At 51.5% G+C, this 24,500-nt stretch overlaps 2 protein-coding genes across 2 annotated transcripts in view; one reads left to right on the forward strand and one right to left on the reverse strand.

Moving 5' to 3' along the window:
- The window catches only part of nrd1b (nardilysin b (N-arginine dibasic convertase)), a gene marked incomplete at its 3' end in the record, with an annotated part of 44,529 nt that extends 38,445 nt beyond the window's left edge, over positions 1-6,084 (forward strand). The window contains exons 22-31 of the mRNA XM_079244723.1: positions 4,229-4,356; positions 4,463-4,625; positions 4,704-4,735; positions 4,813-4,951; positions 5,058-5,105; positions 5,174-5,226; positions 5,293-5,376; positions 5,439-5,646; positions 5,731-5,820; positions 5,884-6,084. Coding sequence (XP_079100849.1) covers positions 4,229-4,356; positions 4,463-4,625; positions 4,704-4,735; positions 4,813-4,951; positions 5,058-5,105; positions 5,174-5,226; positions 5,293-5,376; positions 5,439-5,646; positions 5,731-5,820; positions 5,884-6,084 — 1,146 coding nt within the window. The remainder of the gene's footprint in view (positions 1-4,228; positions 4,357-4,462; positions 4,626-4,703; positions 4,736-4,812; positions 4,952-5,057; positions 5,106-5,173; positions 5,227-5,292; positions 5,377-5,438; positions 5,647-5,730; positions 5,821-5,883) is intronic.
- A 10,560-nt stretch (positions 6,085-16,644) lies between these two features.
- Positions 16,645-22,831, reverse strand: LOC306759825 (uncharacterized protein). The gene is made up of 2 exons (XM_079245566.1): positions 22,567-22,831; positions 16,645-18,116 (listed from the first exon to the last, which is right to left on the reverse strand). Exons 1-2 carry the CDS (start codon positions 22,733-22,735, stop codon positions 16,960-16,962), a joined length of 1,326 nt encoding a protein of 441 aa, XP_079101692.1. The 5' UTR covers positions 22,736-22,831; the 3' UTR covers positions 16,645-16,959.
- Between the last annotated feature and the right edge of the window lie 1,669 nt (positions 22,832-24,500).

Genomic DNA, 24,500 nt, shown 5'->3' on the forward strand with positions numbered 1-24,500 from the left:
CGTCCGTCCCTTTCACGTCCGTCCCTTTCACGTCCGTCCCTTTCACGTCCGTCCCTTTCACCTCCGTCCCTTTCACGTCCGTCCCTTTCACCTCCGTCCCTTTCACGTCCGTCCCTTTCACTTCCGTCCCTTTCACCTCCGTCCCTTTCACCTCCGTCCCTTCCACGTCCGTCCCTTCCACGTCCGTCCCTTTAACGCCCGTCCCTTTCACGCCCGTCCCTTTCACGCCCGTCCCTTTAACGTCCGTCCCTTTAACGTCCGTCCCTTTAACGCCCGTCCCTTTCACCTCCGTCCCTTTAACGTCCGTCCCTTTCACCTCCGTCCCTTTCACCTCCGTCCCTTTCACGTCCGTCCCTTTCACCTCCGTCCCTTTCACGTCCGTCCCTTTCACGTCCGTCCCTTTCACCTCCGTCCCTTTCACGTCCGTCCCTTTCACCTCCGTCCCTTTCACGTCCGTCCCTTTCACGTCCGTCCCTTTCACGTCCGTCCCTTTCACCTCCGTCCCTTTCACGTCCGTCCCTTTCACGTCCGTCCCTTTCACCTCCGTCCCTTTCACCTCCGTCCCTTTCACGTCCGTCCCTTTCACGTCCGTCCCTTTCACCTCCGTCCCTTTCACCTCCGTCCCTTTCACGTCCGTCCCTTTCACCTCCGTCCCTTTAACGTCCGTCCATTTCACGTCCGTCCCTTTCACGTCCGTCCCTTTCACCTCCGTCCCTTTCACCTCCGTCCCTTTCACGTCCGTCCCTTTCACCTCCGTCCCTTTCACGTCCGTCCCTTTCACGTCCGTCCCTTTCACCTCCGTCCCTTTCACCTCCGTCCCTTTCACGTCCGTCCCTTTCACGTCCGTCCCTTTCACCTCCGTCCCTTTCACCTCCGTCCCTTTCACGTCCGTCCCTTTCACGTCCGTCCCTTTCACCTCCGTCCCTTTCACCTCCGTCCCTTTCACGTCCGTCCATTTCACGTCCGTCCCTTTCACGTCCGTCCCTTTCACCTCCGTCCCTTTCACCTCCGTCCCTTTCACGTCCGTCCCTTTCACCTCCGTCCCTTTCACGTCCGTCCCTTTCACGTCCGTCCCTTTCACGTCCGTCCCTTTCACCTCCGTCCCTTTCACGTCCGTCCCTTTCACGCCCGTCCCTTTCACCTCCGTCCCTTTCACCCTCCGTCCCTTTCACGTCCGTCCCTTTCACCTCCGTCCCTTTCACGTCCGTCCCTTTCACCTCCGTCCCTTTCACCTCCGTCCCTTTCACGTCCGTCCCTTTCACCTCCGTCCCTTTCACGTCCGTCCCTTTCACGTCCGTCCCTTTCACCTCCGTCCCTTTCACCTCCGTCCCTTCCACGTCCGTCCCTTTCACCTCCGTCCCTTTCACCTCCGTCCCTTTCACCTCCGTCCCTTCCACGTCCGTCCCTTCCACGTCCGTCCCTTCCACGTCCGTCCCTTTCACCTCCGTCCCTTTCACGTCCGTCCCTTTCACCTCCGTCCCTTTCACGTCCGTCCCTTTCACGTCCGTCCCTTCCACGTCCGTCCCTTCCACGTCCGTCCCTTTAACGCCCGTCCCTTCCACGTCCGTCCCTTCCACGTCCGTCCCTTCCACGTCCGTCCCTTCCACGTCCGTCCCTTTCACGCCCGTCCCTTTAACGTCCGTCCCTTTCACCTCCGTCCCTTCAACGCCCGTCCCTTCCACGTCCGTCCCTTCCACGTCCGTCCCTTCCACGTCCGTCCCTTCCACGTCCGTCCCTTTCACGCCCGTCCCTTTCACGCCCGTCCCTTTCACCTCCGTCCCTTTCACCTCCGTCCCTTTCACCTCCGTCCCTTTCACGTCCGTCCCTTTCACCTCCGTCCCTTTCACGTCCGTCCCTTTCACCTCCGTCCCTTTCACGTCCGTCCCTTTCACCTCCGTCCCTTTAACGTCCGTCCATTTCACGTCCGTCCCTTTCACGTCCGTCCCTTTCACCTCCGTCCCTTTCACCTCCGTCCCTTTCACGTCCGTCCCTTCCACGTCCGTCCATTTCACGTCCGTCCCTTTCACCTCCGTCCCTTTCACCTCCGTCCCTTTCACGTCCGTCCCTTTCACGTCCGTCCCTTTCACGTCCGTCCCTTTCACCTCCGTCCCTTTCACGTCCGTCCCTTTCACGTCCGTCCCTTTCACGTCCGTCCCTTTCACCTCCGTCCCTTTCACGTCCGTCCCTTTCACCTCCGTCCCTTTCACGTCCGTCCCTTTCACCTCCGTCCCTTTCACGTCCGTCCCTTTCACGTCCGTCCCTTTCACGTCCGTCCCTTTCACCTCCGTCCCTTTCACGTCCGTCCCTTTCACGTCCGTCCCTTTCACGTCCGTCCCTTTCACCTCCGTCCCTTTCACGTCCGTCCCTTTCACGTCCGTCCCTTTCACCTCCGTCCCTTTCACGTCCGTCCCTTTCACCTCCGTCCCTTTCACGTCCGTCCCTTTCACGTCCGTCCCTTTCACGTCCGTCCCTTTCACCTCCGTCCCTTTCACCTCCGTCCCTTTCACGTCCGTCCCTTTCACCTCCGTCCCTTTCACGTCCGTCCCTTTCACTTCCGTCCCTTTCACTTCCGTCCCTTTCACCTCCGTCCCTTTCACCTCCGTCCCTTTCACCTCCGTCCCTTCCACGTCCGTCCCTTCCACGTCCGTCCCTTCCACGTCCGTCCCTTTAACGCCCGTCCCTTTCACGCCCGTCCCTTTAACGTCCGTCCCTTTAACGTCCGTCCCTTTCACCTCCGTCCCTTTAACGTCCGTCCCTTTCACGTCCGTCCCTTTCACGTCCGTCCCTTTCACCTCCGTCCCTTTCACGTCCGTCCCTTTCACGCCCGTCCCTTTAACGTCCGTCCCTTTCACCTCCGTCCCTTTCACGTCCGTCCCTTTCACCTCCGTCCCTTTCACGTCCGTCCCTTTCACCTCCGTCCCTTTCACCTCCGTCCCTTTCACTTCCGTCCCTTTCACCTCCGTCCCTTTCACCTCCGTCCCTTTCACGTCCGTCCCTTCCACGTCCGTCCCTTTCACCTCCGTCCCTTTCACGTCCGTCCCTTTCACCTCCGTCCCTTTCACGTCCGTCCCTTTCACCTCCGTCCCTTTCACGTCCGTCCGTTTCACCCTCCGTCCCTTTCACGTCCGTCCCTTTCACGTCCGTCCCTTCCACGTCCGTCCCTTTAACGCCCGTCCCTTTCACGTCCGTCCCTTCCACGTCCGTCCCTTCCACGTCCGTCCCTTCCACGTCCGTCCCTTTAACGCCCGTCCCTTTCACGTCCGTCCCTTCCACGTCCGTCCCTTTAACGCCCGTCCCTTTAACGTCCGTCCCTTTCACCTCCGTCCCTTCCACGTCCGTCCCTTTCACCTCCGTCCCTTTCACGCCCGTCCCTTTCACGCCCGTCCCTTTCACCTCCGTCCCTTTAACGTCCGTCCCTTTAACGTCCGTCCCTTTAACGCCCGTCCCTTTCACCTCCGTCCCTTTAACGTCCGTCCCTTTAACGTCCGTCCCTTTAACGTCCGTCCCTTTCACCTCCGTCCCTTTCACCTCCGTCCCTTCCACGTCCGTCCCTTTAACGCCCGTCCCTTTAACGTCCGTCCCTTTAACGTCCGTCCCTTTCACCTCCGTCCCTTTCACCTCCGTCCCTTTCACCTCCGTCCCTTTCACCTCCGTCCCTTCCACGTCCGTCCCTTTAACGCCCGTCCCTTTAACGTCCGTCCCTTTAACGTCCGTCCCTTTCACCTCCGTCCCTTCCACGTCCGTCCCTTTCACCTCCGTCCCTTTAACGTCCGTCCCTTTAACGTCCGTCCCTTTAACGTCCGTCCCTTTCACCTCCGTCCCTTTAACGTCCGTCCCTTTAACGTCCGACACCAGAACGAAGAATCGAGCCAGCTGCCAACAAAGTCATGTTAAATCAGAATGTGTGTGTGAGAGAGTTTTAGTTAACCAATCCTGAACCAAAAGCTGTGAAAAGGGCTTTGAATGAGGAGGACAGCTCCTCACCAGATTGAAGAAACAGAAATTAGTTTCAAATAGAGATTTTTTCTATTTTAAAGCTCATAATTTAACCACTAAAAATACAGACAAATACAAAAGTCTGAAAAAAACATCATCCTGGTCCAGGATTAGGACCTGGAACAGGACCAGGACCTGAACATGGACCAGTCTCGGTATAGACGAGGATCTGGACCAGTCTGGGTCTGGACCAGGACCCGGAGGTCCTCTTAACTTCTGTGGGCCGTTACAGCTGCTGCTGGATCTGGTGGTGGACCACCTGGCGGACTTCAGGACCGACCCGGATGTGTTCAGCATGTTCTCGGAGCAGCTCAGGAAAACCTACTTCAACATCCTCATCAACCCCGGCAGGCTCGCCAGGTACGTACACGCGGCAGGAGTGCACACCGCCGTGACCAATGGGAGGACAGGGGCGGGGCTTGTTGTGAAAAGGCAGATGTGTGTGTGTGTGTGTGTGTGTTCGCAGAGACGTCCGTCTGATGATCCTGGAGCCCCGCCGGTGGTCGGTCGTCCAGAAGTACCGGGTCCTGACGGATGGGCTGGCTGTTTACGACCTGATGGCGTTCGTCGCGGCGCTGAAGGCGGAACTTTACGCCGAAGGGCTGGTGCAGGGAAACTTCACCAGCGTGGTGAGACGCCGCAGCTTCCTCACCACGGTCCCGCCCGTTTCAGGTGTCTGTTTCTCACCTGTGTCTTTGCTTCAACAGGAGTCCACAGAGTTCCTGCAGTTCCTCACAGCGTGAGTATCGGTGCTTCTGATTGGTCTAGGTGTCCGCCTTACCTGTTCAGGCGCAGATCAGCATTTCCTGTTTGCAGGAAGCTGCAGTTCCAGCACCCAACTGCAGAGGTCCCCGTTTCCTTCCAGGTGGTGGAGCTGCCTCCCAGACACCACCTCTGCAGGGTCAAGTCCCTCAACAAAGGAGACGCCAACTCTGAGGTCACCGTCTACTTCCAGGTGAGACCGCGTGGGCGCATGCTGACCACGCCCCCACATCGAGGCCACGCCTCCCCCCCCCCCCCCCCCCCCCCCCCCAACATGTAACCCTGTGTTTGTGTTGCAGTCAGGGCTAAAGAGGCTCAGAGAGCACACGTTGATGGAGCTGATGGTGGTGAGTCTTGATGTTTGGGCCGAGTCAGAACCATCAGAACCATCAGCTGACCTTCTGTTTGTGTCCAGATGCACATGGAGGAGCCCTGCTTCGACTTCCTGAGGACCAAGCAGATGCTGGGGTGAGAACTTCCCCCGGTACCCAGCAGAACCCGCTGTTTAGGCCGCTACTAACACGCCATTTACAGGTACCAGGTGTACCCGACCTGCAGGAACACCTCGGGGGTTCTGGGATTCTCCGTCACCGTGGAAACGCAGGCCACCAAGTTCAGGTGAGCTGGCCGCTGTGCAGGTGTGGTCTGGTTTTTTCGCAGACTGAACTGGCTGCTTGCAGCTCGGAGCTGGTGGAGACGAAGATCGAGGACTTCCTGCTGAGCTTCGGTGAGCGTCTGGCGGCGCTGAGCGAGGACGCCTTCCGGACTCAGGTGACGGCCCTCATCAAGCTGAAGGAGTGCGAGGACGCTCACCTGGGAGAAGAAGTCGACCGCAACTGGTTCGAGGTGGTGACGCAGCAATATGTCTTCGACCGGCTGAGCAAAGAGGTGGGTTTCCATGGAGACGCCAGGTCTGTGGACGGTCGAGGCTTCTCATGGTTCTGGTTCTGATCCACTGCGGTCCGGTTGCAGATTGAGGTTCTGAAGGTCTTCACTCAGGAGGACCTGGTCTCCTGGTTCCTGGAGCAGCGAGGAGACAGCAGCAGGAAGCTGAGCGTGCACGTGAGTAGACATCCAGCTGTTCTCCAGCTGTTCTCCAGCATCCATCACGTCGGCTCTCTGCAGGTGGTGGGCTTCGGCGTGGAGGAGAACGACCCCCCCGACCAGACTTCCGACTCCACCCCCTCCTCGGCTTATAGCGAAGTCAGTCAGCTGACCTTTCTACCGGCCTCGTCGCCACGGCTGCAGGACGCCACTTTCATTAGTGACATCAGAGCGTTCAGCTCCTCCCTCCCGCTCTACCCATACCACAAAATACTCAGCTAGGCTCCGCCCACTGTAGAAGAACGCCTCCTGATTGGCTTTGGATAAGAGTAACCGTAGCAACATGTAGCTGGAGAACGTCTCCCTCTCAGCGTCTGTTTTCTTCTTCTGTGTAATCACGCTGCGTTCGCTTCCTGTGGGGAGTTGATGCGCCTGCGTTGTCGTGCCCTTCTGATTGGTCGAACAGGTCTGATCTCAGGGAGCCAATCAGCTGAGAGGACAGTGTTAGTGCTGTTTTGTAGCTTCTAATGTGAAATGGTGATAATTCCCAGGGGAAGTGAACGCAGCACGCTGACTCAGGGCTTTGCTTTCCAATAAAAACACTTGATTTTAAATTAAACTGTTTTCATGGTTTCTGTCACAAAGTAACGTCTGTTTCCGGACCCAGTTCCGGAATAAAACCAAGATAGGCTCAATGGACCTGGAAGACTCGGAGGACGCAGAGGACCAAGAGGACTAGGAGGGCTCGGGCCATCACGATGGATCCATGTGGGCCATTACGAATGAAATTATCTTTAAAATGGACACGGACAAAGATGAAGCGAGGTGGAAACATGCTCCCCAATGCATTGGCTGCACACTTGTCCCAAGTGACCCTCTCTCTCCAGATGTTGCTGACCCCACCGGTCTGATGCCGTGCTTGGCAACTACAATGCTGTGGCTCTTGTACTGTGGAGACCAGTCTCCTCCATGTTCCACACATCTTTTGCATCAAATTTACATTTGTCTAACACCTCGACAAAGTTTTCAAAAAATGGAGAAACATTGTGTTGGTTCAAACTTATGCTCCGAGGCTTGTAGCTTCAGGGCGCCGTATGGGAAGGGTTGGATTTGGTTTCATAAACCCCGAGAACCAGTCATGGCCTGTCAAGGAGGATTGACGCCAACTGTCAGGGAATTAGCAGTTGTGGTGCGTAGTCAACTGGAAAGCCAAGCAACGGACCTGAGAAAGAGAGGGGAAATGACAATTTACTGAAACTGAAAATCCTAAAACTAAAATCTTAATTTCTCACGTTAAACATGTCAATTTCTTCTTTTTTATCACTCTGCACTTGTAATTCTCCTTATCAGTCTCAACACTCACATAGACCTACATCATTTCCTAATTGCTCACATGTGGTGCTACACTTTGCTGCATACCTTCTTCTTCCTTACCTCTTTGGTACTAAGACCATAGAATAGGTCTGCTGCCTTTTGCAGATAGTCTGCAGTGATACTCCTGCTGGCTAGAGAAAACCCAGTACCCTGACTTCATCTCCTCTCCTGGTCCTAGCCACTCGCTCTTTTTTATCAAGCGTTACAGGGTGGTGTGGCAAATATCAAATTGTTTTGCAACACTTCTCACTGTCCTGCTCTCTGTCTCTCTCTGCCGCTAAGGACAGAACGTTCTGACTTTTTCCTGTCTCGTGGCCTACTACTGGAACAAAACGGAACAGAAGATGAAGAATAAACTGCAACTTGGTTTAAGTCTATAAAGATCAATTTGATGTAAAGAACCACCTGACACATGAAAAATAGTCTGCTGCATTCTTTAAGACAGCTTATGTTTTGTTTCCTGTCCCGTCTTTACCACTGTGGTCATGAGACCTGACAGTGCGTTGCAACTGTCCCTCTGCCTGACGACCATCTTAAAACCAGCTCTGCTAGCTTAAAACATTAGCTTTGGCACATGTTGCCAATGGCTTTTAGAAGCTAAGAAGCTGCATATTCAAACTATACCTGTAAAGTTCTTCATGCACACTGTTTGGATGCTATCACAAAAAAATAATCATTTAAAAAAATACTTTTTTACTTTGTGTTTGAGTTCTCCCTGAAGGAATGATGGCAAGAGGCTACTGTCTTCCAGAAAGTAGGAGGGGCCAACTGAGTATGTGCTGCAGGATCGTTATCAGTCTAGCTCAATGCTAATTGGTTAAATAAACAGCGTTGCAACTGTCTATGAACTCGAAAGTCAAAAACAGAATCCTGTATGAGTTCAGAGCATAGACTGTATATAAAAGATGATAAAATTTTCATGTCACATCCCATTAAACTGATCCCCCTGTATGATGAACATTCTGTAGGTGGTTTGTTTGGTTTTAAAATGAACGTTATAGTGGCTAGTCTTAATGTGTCCGGAAGTATACCCCTATCAAAGGAATCTCTAAACATATTAAGGAGTGGTTGTGCTGATTTATTTTTAAACAATTTGTAAAATTCGGCCGGCAGCCCATCTGGTCCAGGAGCTTTACCACTATTCATTTCTCCTATAGCTTCTATTAATTCTTTGGTTGTAAGAAGGCTGTCAAGAAGTACCTTGTTGTCTTCTGAGAGTGTCCGAAATCATAACTTATTTGATAAATTCTGGGTTTCCTCATTTGGACTACATTCTGATTGGTATAATAATTTATAAAACTCTCAAAAGCTTTCATTGATCTCTACTGGGTCATTAGGAATTTTACCTCCAGTTGATTTTATACTAAATATTACTCTTTCAGCCTGTTGTTTTTTAATTCTCCAAGCCAATAGTTTGCCTGCTTTTTCTCCCTGGTCATAAAACATTTGTTTTGTCCACATTAGACTTTTAGCTACTTTGTCAGTTGTTAGTTTATTATATTTTGCTCTCATAACCAGTAATTGTTTTAATTTTTCAGGATCACTGCATTCAGAAAGTTCATTTTCTAGCAATTTTATTTGACTATTTAATTGGATAATTTCTTGATTATATTTTTTATCTTGGGTACTGGTGTAACTAATAATTTCTCATCTAATACATGCTTTGAAAGCTTCCCATCTGATACAAGCCGATGTTTCGTTCTTATTAAGCTCAAAATAATCAATACAATTTTCAACAAAATTAACAAAAGTCTTGTCTTTTAACATAAAGGTTTGCAATTTCCATCTTTTTGAATATCTATTTCCCTTATCCAATTGTATTTTCATAGAGACCGGTGCATGATAGCTTAAGTTAATGCTGTTATACCAACATTTTTCCACGAGACTGCAATTCAATTGTTATTATAAAGTAATCAATACGAGACTGTGTTTTCGAGATTCTTGAGAAAAGCTGCCTGTTGTTTGGATTAAAAACCCTCCAATTCTCTATTAATCTAAGATCTCGAAAATAGTTATTAAGTTGTTTTCTGGTTTTGACATGTGTATTATCTTTTTGAGAAGACCTATCTAGTGTTGGATCCAAGGTCCAGTTGAAATCTCCACCTATAACATATTGTCCCTCTAAATTGGAAATATCTAAGAATAATTTTTCAAAAAAGATGGTGAGTCTTCAATGGGACCATTAAACATTAATGAAACTGATTTTCTGTGACAGGACATTTCCTTGTACCATAATATATCTACCACCTGTATCTACTATAAGCTTTGATTTCTGAAATGGTATTGATTTGCGTATTAAGATAATAACCCCTCTTGCATGATTCATAAATGGAGCGTGGAAAACCTGGCCTGGCCATCTTTTAGTCAACATTTTAACATCTGTTGCAGGTAAATGCGACTCCTGTATAAAGACTATTTTGGATTTTAAGTATTTTACCCTGTTTAGTACCCATTTTAATTTAATAAGCTTTCTCATTCCCCTGACATTCCAACTAGTAATTATCACTTCAGAATGCCTTTTTTCTTTTGTCTTTTCCATAAATCTTAGTAATTTGAAACCTGAAAAAATGCAAGGTACAATAACAACAGTGCATGCTAGAAAACACTCATATACACATTCATTCTACATAAAACCTAATCTGAACATTTGTACTTCATCTAGTGAAGCACCCCCCTTCCCTTAATGTACAATGGGTTACCAGGATGTTGATCCACAAAAATGAGGAGCAACTATTCAACATGACCAACCAACAAAAATAGCATCTCGTGACCTTGTTATTGAAAAATATTTCACTCAACCCTTATCAATAAAGAATATAGTAAAAAACAAAAACGTAGCTGTCAACTTATTAACTTCTTTTTTCTTTCTTTTTCTTCCTCCCCTTCCTTTCTTCCCCTTTCCTTCTCTTCTTCCCCCTTTCTTTTCCTTTTTTCCTGTCCAATTACAACTTTTCAAAAACCGAACAGAGATGGTATATTGCATAAAAATTAAACTAAAAATAATGGCTGTCCATTATAAACTCTGAAATATCTGTTAACAACAGGTATAGCCTAACCTCTTTGATGTCTATAAATATACACCTTACTGCACCGTTCATTCCCTTGTAGCGTCCTGCGTCTCTCATGAAATTTCTTTGTAGAAATCTTCAGCTTGCTGCCATGTTGCAAACAGATGAATCTTGCCACCGTAGAGTATCCTCAATCTGCATGGATTGTACTGAAATCCATGGAAGGCGTTGATGTCAACAAAGCGTTTGATCACCGGTTGGAACCCTTTGCGGACACGTAAAGTTTCTGCTAAAAGGTCCTGTGTAAACGTGATCCTCAGCCCATCATGCTTGATTTCCTTCTTCCTCGTCTCTCTGTAGACAAGCTTTTTCTTGAAATTTCAAAAACCGTACCAAAACAGCGCCATGTGTGTTTGGCTTCCAGTTGGTGGTGGTTTTGGCCAGCGTGCGGTGAACCCACTCCAGTGTAAACTTTCGTTTAGGTGGCAGTTAAAGCCATGTTGTTAGCTTTTCCTGTATAAAATCGATGAGTGGTCACGTTCCTTCTGCTCTTTCGCGTATGCCAAATATTCTTAAGTTTTTTCTCTTTCCTTGATTCTCCAGGTCATCTGTTTTGGTTTCCAAAGCAGAGGTTCGCTTCAGAGCAGTCCCGTTTTCCTCTTGCACAGTTTCCATCTCATCAATGCGGACTTCGGTTTGGTCAATACAGGCGTCAGCCTGTTCAATGCCTGTTGCATTATGCACAACTTCTTGTTTCACCTCAGTGACTTTACCCGCTAACGTTGTAAGAGTGGTAATCATACACGTGAGCTTTTGATCAATGCCCTCCAGCATGTCCCATAATCTGATCGTAGTGACTTGAGTTCACACATAACTTCTTCTATGCTAGCCTTCTTAGCATTTGTCATGCTAGAACTCGTGTCCGAAGGACTTAGCGGAGATGTTTTGGTCGTCTTGCCGCAGGACCATGCAGATTGAGGATACTCTACGGTGGCAAGATTCATCTGTTTGCAACATGGCAGCAAGCTGAAGATTTCTACAAAGAAATTTCATGAGAGACGCAGGACGCTACAAGGGAATGAACGGTGCAGTAAGGTGTATATTTATAGACATTAAAGAGGTTAGGCTATACCTGTTGTTAACAGATATTTCAGAGTTTATAATGGACAGCCATTATTTTTAGTTTAATTTTTATGCAATATACCATCTCTGTTCGGTTTTTGAAAAGTTGTAATTGGACAGGAAAAAAGGAAAAGAAAGGGGGAAGAAGAGAAGGAAAGGGGAAGAAAGGAAGGGGAGGAAGAAAAAGAAAGAAAAAAGAAGTTAATAAGTTGACAGCTACGTTTTTGTTTTTTGTTTGCACGGGTGAAAATGTCACACTGTTTTACAACCGTAGGTTTGGACATAGCTTTAGCTCGTAGCTTTTAGAAAATGTTGGCCGCTTATTAAGGGTTTTGTTAGAAAAAGAGATACACGGTCTTGGAGAGTCTGCTAAGCTGCAATCTTGGTCACGTGACCTGGAACCTATCAAGTGTGATCAAACTTTAATCTTATTACCTCATTACGAAAATGGGAAATTGTTTTGGTTATTTATTGTCAAAATACTCTACAGGAGTCACTACTTTTCTTCCAGCACTTGGATTTATTTAATTTTTTTCTTTAATGTTAGAATAAAGTTACACACGTGAAGTGAATGTGTTCTTAAATGCATGTTGAAAACTAAAAATCTAGTTCAGTGTGGAGAAGCTCGAAAAGCAAACATGTTTACAGCGGCAGCTCCTGCATCTCTTTCTACAAACTTGTCTGGTTGCACTTTTACATTCAGATAAACTCCCAGCCTGACTGCAATAGAAGACTTTTGGAAAAAGAATTTTTGAGGTTTGTAATTATTTTTTCTTTACAGTCAAGAAAAAATAGACAATTGGAAATTGGATTTGATTATATTCCAATTATATATTATATTTGAATATATTATATTTGTGAACCAGAGTGTGTGCCTTCCCGAGTATTGAGACTGATCTGGCCTCAGGTTTCCACGTATCCCAGCTCCAACACACCTGACTAACTGAATGGATCTAACAGCCAATCAGAACAACCCAACCCTAACATCTCTCTTCACCAGTCTGCCTGATGCTGACTACACCGACCACCGTTTGATACCGGTCACAGAGAAAAACTCACGATCGTGATCAGAGGCAGCTCACATGAGAAACATGACTTTCAGTCAAGCAGGAGAAATAAAACTGAATTGGACACAAAATTAAGAGGCTGAATCTACCTGTAGATGTAAGAGGAGGCTACGGTTCGCTTTGGTTTTACTCTTCCATTACTTCAGGATTCCAAACCAGAAGGATTTCCCAGATGTACAAGATGAATCATCCCAATTACAGTGAAATTATTCGTTTTTATGAAGACCTTTCCGCAGGTACAGACAGTTTAACAGGTTTCTTCTTAATAATCCTGGTGGAAGTCATTTAAATCAGATTCATTCAGTCCCTTATCAAAAAGCAACGTGGTTTATTACGGCCTGATGAAACCACTTCATATGAACTTATTTAGAGTCAAAATATTCAGAAATCCACCTTTCAGGTGTCAGAATCTTTGTCATGTGTCGACCACATACCTGCTCACGTCTCACCGAAATATGTGCTCTGATTCGCTGGTTTGTGTGCGACTTCCTTCTGATGCAATGACGACATCCACTCCTTTGTTTACGCAAATTTTATTGTTTTATTAAGGAAAACATTCACAACTGAAAAACAACTTTTGCTTACATATACGTAAATAATTTCCAACAGAAAGTCGTATAACACCCGACACGGACACGTCCTACCAGATGCCGTACAACACCCGACACGGACACGTCCTACCAGACGTCGTACAACACCCGACACGGAGACGTCCTACCAGAAGTCATACAACACCCGACACGAACACGTCCTACCAGAAGTCATACAACACCTGACACGGAGACGTCCTACCAGAAGTCATACAACACCTGACACGGAGACGTCCTACCAGAAGTCATACAACACCTGACACGGAGACGTCCTACCAGACGTCGTACAACACCCGACACGGACACGTCCTACCAGACGTCGTACAACACCCGACATGGAGACGTCCTAACGGACTTCGTACAACAGCCGACACGAACACGTCCTACCGGATGTCGTACAACACCCGACACGGAGACGTCCTACCAGACGTCGTACAACACCAGAAACGAACACGTCCTACCAGACGTCGTACAACACCCGACATGGAGACGTCCTAACGGACTTCGTACAACAGCCGACACGGACACGTCCTACCAGACGTCGTACAACACCCGACATGGAGACGTCCTAACGGACTTCGTACAACAGCCGACACGAACACGTCCTACCGGATGTCGTACAACACCCGACACGGAGACGTCCTACCAGACGTCGTACAACACCAGAAACGAACACGTCCTACCAGACGTCGTACAACACCCGACATGGAGACGTCCTAACGGACTTCGTACAACAGCCGACACGAACACGTCCTACCGGATGTCGTACAACACCCGACACGGAGACGTCCTACCAGACGTCGTACAACACCTGACACGGAGACGTCCTACCAGACGTCGTACAACACCCGACACGGAGATGTCCTACCAGACGTCGTACAACACCCGACACGGAGATGTCCTACCGGACTTTGTACAACACCCGACACGGAGATATCCTACCGGACTTTGTACAACACCCGACACGGAGACGTCCTACCAGACGTCGTACAACACCAGAAACGAACACGTCCTACCAGACGTCGTACAACACCCGACACGGAGACGTCCTACCAGACGTCGTACAACACCCGACACGGAGATGTCCTACCGGACTTCGTACAACACCCGACACGGAGACGTCCTACCGGACTTCGTACAACCCCTGACACGAACACGTCCTACCAGATGTATTACAACACCCCACACGGAGACGTCCTATTGGACTTCGTACAACACCCGACACGGACACGTCCTACTGGACGTCGTACAACACCCGACACGGAGACGTCCTACCAGAAGTCATACAACACCCGACACGAACACGTCCTACCAGACGTCGTACAACACCCGACACGAACACGTCCTACCAGACGTCGTACAACACCCGACACGGAGACGTCCTACCAGAAGTCATACAACACCTGACACGGAGACGTCCTACCAGAAGTCATACAACACCTGACACGGAGACGTCCTACCAGAAGTCATACAACACCTGACACGGAGACGTCCTACCAGACGTCGTACAACACCCGACACGGACACGTCCTACCAGACGTCGTACAACACCCGACATGGAGACGTCCTAACGGACTTCGTACAACACCCGACACGGAGACGTCCTACCGGATGTCGTACAACACCCGACACGGAGACGTCCTACCAGACGTCGTACAACACCAGAAACGAACACGTCCTACCAGACGTCGTACAACACCCGACACGGAGATATCCTACCAGAAGTCATACAACACCTGACACGGAGACGTCCTACCAGACGTCGTACAACACCCGACACGGAGACGTCCTACCAGAAGTCATACAACACCTGACACGGAGACGTCCTACCAGAAGTCATACAACACCTGACACGGAGACGTCCTACCAGACGTCGTACAACACCCGACACGGAGACGTCCTACCAGAAGTCATACAACACCTGACACGGAGACGTCCTACCAGAAGTCATACAACACCTGACACGGAGACGTCCTACCAGACGTCGTACAACACCCGACACGGAGACGTCCTACCAGAAGTCATACAACACCTGACACGGAGACGTCCTACCAGAAGTCATACAACACCTGACACGGAGACGTCCTACCAGACGTCGTACAACACCCGACACGAACACGTCCTACCAGACGTCGTACAACACCCGACACGGAGACGTCCTACCAGAAGTCATACAACACCTGACACGGAGACGTCCTACCAGAAGTCATACAACACCTGACACGGAGACGTCCTAACAGACGTCGTACAACACCCGACACGGAGACGTCCTACCAGAAGTCATACAACACCTGACACGGAGACGTCCTACCAAAAGTCATACAACACCTGACACGGAGACGTCCTACCAGACGTCGTACAACACCCGACACGAACACGTCCTACCAGACGTCGTACAACACCCGACACGAACACGTCCTACCAGACGTCGTACAACACCCGACACGGAGACGTCCTACCTCTACAGTATTCCGTAGAGGATACTCTACGGTGGCAAGATTCATCTGTTTGCAACATGGCAGCAAGCTGAAGATTTCCAGTAGGACGGACACGTCCTACTGGACGTCGTACACCACCCGACACGGAGACGTCCTACCAGAAGTCATACAACACCCGACACGAACACGTCCTACCAGACGTCGTACAACACCCGACACGAACACGTCCTACCAGACGTCGTACAACACCCGACACGGAGACGTCCTACCAGAAGTCATACAACACCCGACACGAACACGTCCTACCAGACGTCGTACAACACCCGACACGGAGACGTCCTACCAGAAGTCATACAACACCTGACACGGAGACGTCCTACCAGAAGTCATACAACACCTGACACGGAGACGTCCTACCAGACGTCGTACAACACCCGACACGGAGACGTCCTACCAGAAGTCATACAACACCTGACACGGAGACGTCCTACCAGACGTCGTACAACACCCGACACGGAGACGTCCTACCAGACGTCGTACAACACCCGACACGGACACGTCCTACCAGACGTCGTACAACACCCGACATGGAGACGTCCTAACGGACTTCGTACAACACCCGACACGGAGACGTCCTACCAGAAGTCATACAACACCTGACACGAACACGTCCTACCAGACGTCGTACAACACCTGACACGAACACGTCCTACCAGACGTCGTACAACACCCGACACAGACACGTCTGACCGGAAGTTGTACAACACCTGACATGGAGACGTCCTACTGGACGTCGTACAACACCCGACACGGAGACGTCCTACCAGAAGTCATACAACACCTGACACGAACACGTCCTACCAGACGTCGTACAACACCTGACACGAACACGTCCTACCAGACGTCGTACAACACCCGACACAGACACGTCTGACCGGAAGTTGTACAACACCTGACATGGAGACGTCCTACCAGACGTCGTACAACACCCGACACGGAGACGTCCTACCAGAAGTCATACAACACCCGACACGAACACGTCCTACCAGACGTCGTACAACACCCGACACGGAGACGTCCTACCAGAAGTCATACAACACCTGACACGGAGACGTCCTACCAGACGTCGTACAACACCCGACACGGAGACGTCCTACCAGACGTCGTACAACACCCGACACGGACACGTCCTACCAGACGTCGTACAACACCCGACATGGAGACGTCCTAACGGACTTCGTACAACACCCGACACGGAGACGTCCTACCAGAAGTCATACAACACCTGACACGAACACGTCCTACCAGACGTCGTACAACACCTGACACGAACACGTCCTACCAGACGTCGTACAACACCCGACACAGACACGTCTGACCGGAAGTTGTACAACACCTGACATGGAGACGTCCTACTGGACGTCGTACAACACTCGACACAAAGACGTCCTACCGGACGTTGTACAACACCCGACATGGAGATGTCCTACCGGACTTCGTACAACACCTGACACGGAGACGTCCTACTGGATGTCGTACAACACCCGACAAACACGTCCTACGCGCTGCTGTTGTCCAGCTTCTGTCCTTCGTGAGTTCTCATGTGGACGCTGAGGTTTCCGCTCTGGCTGAAACGCCTCCCGCAGATTTTGCAGGAATAAGGCCGTTCTCCCGTGTGCGTTCTCATGTGTGCAGTCAGAATGCGGTTTTCAGAGAAACTTCTCCCGCAGGTGTTGCAGGTGTACGGCTTCTCTCCGGTGTGGGTCCTCATGTGGGCATTTAGATGGTAGCCGCGGGTGAAACTTTTCCCACAGGTGGTGCAGGAGTGCGGCTTCTCTCCGGTATGGTTCCTGGTGTGGCTGAGCAGGTCGTCGCTACGTTTGAAGCTCTGCCCACACACCTGGCAGGTGTACGGCCTCTCACCTGTGTGGTTTCGCATGTGAACCTTCAGGTTGCATCGCTTGTTGAAGCTTTTATCGCACATTTTGCAGGAGTACGGCTTCTCGCCCGAGTGGATGCGGACATGATTCAGCAAGTCATCGCTACGCTGGAAGCTTTTCCCACACATCTGGCAGGGATACGGGCGCTCACCTGTGTGGGTGCGGATGTGGGCCGTCAGTGTTCCGCTCTGACTGAAGCTCCGCCCACAGGTGTTGCAGGTATAAGGCTTCTCACCTGTGTGGATCCTCATGTGGTGGCTGAAGTTACTGTGCTGGGAGAAGCTCTTGTCACACATTTGACAAGAATAGGGCTTTTCTCCGGTGTGGACTCTCTGGTGGATCCTCATCAGGTATCGGTACTTAAAGTCTTTCCCACAGAAGTCGCATTTTATCGGCTTTTTACCAGCGTTGTTACCTGGACTCTCCGACACAGGACAGTCGTCCACATTATCACCATCTCTTCCGTTTCTGGGAAGTTTGCTCATCGATGCCAAAGCTTCTGGTTCAGTTCCCTCTTGGTCCTCGGTGAGAGGAGGGTCCTGATAGAGGTGGTGGTCTTGGTTCAGTTCTGGTTTGTTCTCATCGTAGTCGACAGTCACCATGAAGGCGTCCGTCTCCTCCTTCAGAACAAGCTCCTCCTCCCGACCAGTGCAACGTTCTTCCTCTTCCCATTTAATCTGCGGATGTTCTGGTTCCTCCTGGTCTAGAATGGAGGTGTTCTGCAGGACAGGTAGAATCTCCTCATCCTCCTTGGCCTCATGTTCCTGGGAGAGGTCTGCAAAGACAAGGGGACAAAAACCAGGTAAACATCTGAGATTATGTTTCATGAACTAGACCAGCAGCATCGTCGCCGTGAGGGGCGTCGCTTACAGAAAAACAACAGTTCTAGAAATAAGACAAGTCATAAATAAAAATTCTATGAAATGGAAGTCAGGCGCCGCTTTTCAAGCTTCAACAAAAATTAAATAAAAATAAACTCAAAACAGAAACGATGGAACCCTGAATATGTTGTTGCAGAACCTTTAGAGGCGTCAGTATAGACGTTTCCTCTTGGCAGGTATCCTGCAGCCGTACGCCTCACAGACAACTGACAGCATGGCAGAAAGTGCGACAGGCCGATAAGACATTAAATCTCTAATGAAATGCCGAAGGCCTCCGAGGTCTCTGCTTTCTGTTCTTGACAATGGCACCGCCTGAAGGAAGGAGCCGTGTCTGATTGGAGACTTTCTCCGGCAATAACTCAGATCCAGATTCCTCTTAGACCTGGTGAGTCCGACAACGCAGAAGGGAAAACTGAGGCACTGTTAAACATGCTGAACAGCTCCTGGTCCTTACCATACCTTCCTCTGGGAGTACTTGGCTGGTTTGAGCAGCGATCTGCTGGAAGGCAGAAAAGCTTCCACACCAAACCACTTTCCCAATCTCACTGGGTGGTTTAACCCAGACTCCAGCTCCCAGTTGGTCCTGCTGTTGGAAATGTGTTGAGGTTAACCTCTTCTCAAATTATGCAGCCATCAGAATCAGAGGGACCTTGATGCTGCCGCCACAGGTCTTGGTATTCATGTCCTTGGTGTACGATGGGTGGCATCATCTTCCAGGACAGTAAACTCTGGACAGTCTGAAGCACTTTATTCACATTTTACAGCTCAGGATTCAGAGCGCTTCGGCTGATCTAACTGCAAACCTTGGAGGAGCCAGAAGACCCGAGCTGTGCACCTGGTTGAAGGGAAACTGACATTTTCCCAGTCAGCCAACTCCCTGCAGGACCACGCTGCATTCAGGCAGCTGACCAAACACCACACGGTACTTTCTGAATAAACAGAAGTGCTTCCAGCTCGGCCACCTCCACGGCCAGCTTGTTATGGCGAGGAAGAGGTGAGACAGCTTTCGTCTCGCTGGGGTCAGACATACGGAGAAAATCCCGGCATCGAGGTCGCTGGTGGACCGATCACGCCGCAGCATCTTGTTGGTCGGCCTCCAGACGAGCCAAAGGAAATATGCAAAGAAACGGGACTTTAGTAGATCAGCTGATCGTTTGACCTGAGGAGACAACCACGACATAAACCAGAGTAATCCTGGATACGGGACTCCTAACTAGTGCTGTCACAATAACCGCGCTATTGACAAGCTGAAAGCTCCGATACTGCTGTCCCAAAAATGTACAACATGGTAAGAGCATCGGTGAAAAGCCAGCTCATAGATCTGGAGTATTTCTCTGCCACGACTGACATGTGGTCAAGTGTCAATATGACTCCTTATACGCGCCTAACGGTGCGGTATCTGACCACGGACTGGAATCTTCACGATGCCTCGAAACGGTGTTCGTTCCCCAGAACCAAACGTCTGACCATACGTCAGAAGCTCTCTGCCGGGATGAGAAGAAGCTGGCCTGCATCACTACGGATAACGGGGCAAACATCACAGGAAAAGGTTGAAGTTGCCTTGGCTAAAAGGTCATGGCAGTGACGAACGCAACGACAAGCGTTGAAGATCGCACGGCCAGAAAATTCAGTCTAAATCTAACAGGAGATGCTCTGTGCAGGTCCTCGAGTCCGCCTGCGACGCCCCGGGTCCTCGAGTCCGCCTGCGACGCCCCGGGTCCTCGAGTCCGCCTGCGACGCCCCGGGTCCTCGAGTCCGCCTGCGACGCCGCGGTCCTCGAGTCCGCCTGCGACGCCGCGGTCCTCGAGTCCGCCTGCGACGCCGCGGTCCTCGAGTCCGCCTGCGACGCCCCGGGTCCTCGAGTCCGCCTGCGACGCCCCGGGTCCTCGAGTCCGCCTGCGACGCCGCGGTCCTCGAGTCCGCCTGCGACGCCGCGGTCCTCGAGTCCGCCTGCGACGCCGCGGTCCTCGAGTCCGCCTGCGACGCCGCGGTCCTCGAGTCCGCCTGCGACGCCGCGGGTCCTCGAGTCCGCCTGCGACGCCGCGGGTCCTCGAGTCCGCCTGCGACGCCGCGGTCCTCGAGTCCGCCTGCGACGCCGCGGGTCCTCGAGTCCGCCTGCGACGCCGCGGTCCTCGAGTCCGCCTGCGACGCCGCGGTCCTCGAGTCCGCCTGCGACGCCGCGGTCCTCGAGTCCGCCTGCGACGCCGCGGGTCCTCGAGTCCGCCTGCGACGCCGCGGGTCCTCGAGTCCGCCTGCGACGCCGCGGGTCCTCGAGTCCGCCTGCGACGCCGCGGGTCCTCGAGTCCGCCTGCGACGCCGCGGTCCTCGAGTCCGCCTGCGACGCCGCGGGTCCTCGAGTCCGCCTGCGACGCCGCGGTCCTCGAGTCCGCCTGCGACGCCGCGGTCCTCGAGTCCGCCTGCGACGCCGCGGTCCTCGAGTCCGCCTGCGACGCCGCGGTCCTCGAGTCCGCCTGCGACGCCGCGGGTCCTCGAGTCCGCCTGCGACGCCGCGGTCCTCGAGTCCGCCTGCGACGCCGCGGTCCTCGAGTCCGCCTGCGACGCCGCGGTCCTCGAGTCCGCCTGCGACGCCGCGGTCCTCGAGTCCGCCTGCGACGCCGCGGTCCTCGAGTCCGCCTGCGACGCCCCGGGTCCTCGAGTCCGCCTGCGACGCCCCGGGTCCTCGAGTCCGCCTGCGACGCCGCGGTCCTGTAGTCCGCCTGCGACGCCCCGGGTCCTCGAGTCCGCCTGCGACGCCGCGGTCCTGTAGTCCGCCTGCGACGCCGCGGTCCTCGAGTCCGCCTGCGACGCCGCGGGTCCTCGAGTCCGCCTGCGACGCCGCGGGTCCTCGAGTCCGCCTGCGACGCCGCGGTCCTGTAGTCCGCCTGCGACGCCCCGGGTCCTCGAGTCCGCCTGCGACGCCGCAGTCCTCGAGTCCGCCTGCGACGCCGCGGTCCTCGAGTCCGTCGCCGCGGCTTTAAACCTGCGGCTGAATTCAGCAATCTGCTGTCCAGCGAGAACTATGTGTCATCAGATAAACCTGTCCTGAAACTCCCGACTGGAAGTGTCCACCAGAGGAGGACTGACATCGAGCTCCAAGCTGAAGACGAGCAGAGTTCTCCAGGAGAAAGCCAGATCAACGTTCCTACCAGAACGTTCATCAGCAGCCTGCTGGCTCCTGGAGGAGGAACCACATCGAGGACACAGAGGAGACAAAATGAGGAGTCATGGAGGAGATGCTGGAGGTGAAAAAGGAAGGGAGTCCTCATGACGGGACACCACCAGCAGCAGAATGGAGGACTCCTGGAGACCTGTTGAAGGTAGTCCCCTCCTCACTGAACTGAGACCTCCTGCAGGAGGAGGAGAACAGTAGGAGAACAGCAGGAGAACAGTATTAAGTGGAGAACAGCAGGAGGAGTGGAAGGAGGAGGCCTTCCATGTTTTACTTCTCTTTTAGTTCAATTGTTGCATTTATTAAATATTTTTCTGCAAAGGACCTGGCAACCCGGCGGGGACACGGAGGACCTGGCAACCCGGCGGGGACACGGAGGACCTGGCAACCCGGCGGGGACACGGAGGACCTGGCAACCCGGCGGGGACACGGAGGACCTGGCAACCCGGCGGGGACACGGAGGACCTGGCAAACCGGCGGTGACACGGAGGACCTGGCAACCCGGCGGGGACACGGAGGACCTGGCAAACCGGCGGTGACACGGAGGACCTGGCAACCCGGCGGGGACACGGAGGACCTGGTAACCCGGCGGTGACACGGAGGACCTGGCAACCCGGCGGGGACACGGAGGACCTGGCAAACTGGCGGGGACACGGAGGACCTGGCAAACCGGCGGGGACACGGAGGACCTGGCAACCCGGCGGGGACACGGAGGACCTGGCAACCCGGCGGGGACACGGAGGACCTGGCAACCCGGCGGGGACACGGAGGAACCAGCGGTTTGTAAACGTTGGGTTTGGTTCGGGTTGCTGGGGTCAGAACCTGTCTTGGACCTGGTTCTGGTCTTGGTTCCAGACCGGGTCCTGGTTGTGGACCTGGACCTGGTTGAGGACCTGGTTGTGGACCTGGTCCTGGTTGAGGACCTGGTTGTGGACCTGATCCTGGTTGTGGACCTGGACCTGGTTGAGGACCTGGTTGTGGACCTGATCCTGGTTGTGGACCTGGTCCTGGTTGAGGACCTGGTTGTGGTTCCTGTCTTTTTTTCTTCCAAACGTCCCAACATGACCGGAAGTTGACGTCATTGAGATTCTGTTCCGCTCGACCAGAACCAGAAACAGAACCAGAGGGCCCGGACAGAAAGCTGCTGTTTCTGCGGCAGCTGGCGCGTGACTCACCTGTGCGCAGGTGCGCGTGAGGTTTCCAGGTGACGTCCAGCAGTCTGCGCTGACGATCGATCTCTTCTTCGTACTGAACGATGGTTTTTTCAAACTCTGTGAATATTTCTTCAGCAGCAGCAGTTAGTCGCGCGCTGATAAACTCTCTCAGATGCTGAACTGAAGACATTGTTGCTGAAACTCGGAAACATTCACAGATAAACAAACAAACAAAGCAGCGCGTGCTCCGCTAGCTGGCTAGCTGCTGCTTAGCTTTCTTCTACTACTTCTTCGCTTTCTTCTTCTTCTTCTCCTTTCGGCGGCTGGGACGCGAAGATCTGGCGCGTTTCCGCCACTAGGTGGTCAGCAATGGGGCTGCACCTCCAGTGGCGGATTTAAGACATTTTGGGCCCAGGGCGAAGGCAGGCATGGGGCCCTATGATGAATACTCCACTTTCTACTCCGCTACTGTCCATTTTTTATATTGCTGCTTACATATTTCAAACCCTTCCTGCTGAGTGGAAACCAAGTGCCCCCCATTTATGGTAATATGTGTGATAAAGAGTCTTCCTTTGAAGGGTGACTTCTTAAGCCAAAACTCGTCTATGCCCAGCCGGAAAATGCATCATGAAAAGGCTGAAAACAGATTGCATGTCACAGGAAAGACTTGAGATGCAAATATATGACAAATGCTAAAACTGCCCAACAATATATTAATTCATTTCAAATGATCTCAACATTAAACATCTACAGCAGTAAACAATAATACACATTTAAACAATATTAATACAAAGCTATAAAATTGATAGGAATAATTTTAATATAGAATGTAGTGATGTTAATAATATGGCCCAAAGAATATGGATTATTTTAGGCCAGTTGTGATATTCGGGAGAATAAAAACGTATGAACTGATTTTATCAGACGATTAATTTAAAACAATATAAATAATGAATAAACAGCCCTGTGATGGACTGGCAACCTGTCCATGGTGTACCCTACCTCTCACCCAATGATAGCTGATAATGATGGGATAGGCTCCAGCTTCCTGCTGGTCCAAGCAGATCGAAAAATGGATGGATGGTGTCACGACTCCATTCCACCGGCATGTCAACTGCTTTTTAGCCACTGGCCTGGTCTAGGGCTGATGCCATGCATACAAAAGTCTGGCTGTCAACTGCGGCGGAGGGTAAGGGCCTACCTGGGGTTCCAAGAGCTGTCGTGGCAGGTGCCTCTCCGGGGAGTCCGTTCTCTGAATCCCCTCCCGGTATGGGATCCGAATGAGCTGACTCCAGCTAGCTATGACGGCAGACCTCAGCCCATTATGCAATCAGCTAATTTATTTAGGACAAAGACGAAAACTAAAAAATCCACATGAAGTTTCAGGGGGAGTCCCTGGCATCCACTGCACCTCTCACACTGGAACGGCATATATCATTTTGATTGCCAATCCCACCTGGCCTCACCCACCACAGCATGACAGCCAAACTTACCTGGGCGGTGCCGTGACAATGGATAATTAAAAAAATAATATTTTTTTGGTGGTCTTTTATCATTTGTAACAAATGAAATATCAATGATAGCCTGAACATTTTACTTCACTTTACAGGTGAGAGGAATTTTTAAAGCTACAGCAGGCAATGTTGTTCAGAGACATTCAACTTTTCAATTCAATTCAACTTTATTTATATCGCGTCAAATCACGGCAATGCCATCTCAAGACGCTTTACAGACAGAGAAGAAAACATAATGAAAGCCAATTCATAACAGCCTATATAAGGAAACCAACAGATTGAGTTGAGTCCAACTCAATCTCCCATCCTGAGCAAGCACACTGGCGACAGTGGGAAGGAAAAAACTCCCTTTTAACAGGAAGGAAACCTCCGGCAGAACCCGGCTCAGGACAGGCAGCCATCTGCCTCTGCTGTGTGGGGGGAAGAGGACAGAAAGACAAC

The sequence above is a fragment of the Telmatherina bonti genome (assembly GCF_933228915.1).
Source record: "Telmatherina bonti genome assembly, chromosome: 8".
Classification (NCBI taxonomy): Eukaryota; Metazoa; Chordata; class Actinopteri; order Atheriniformes; family Telmatherinidae; genus Telmatherina; species Telmatherina bonti.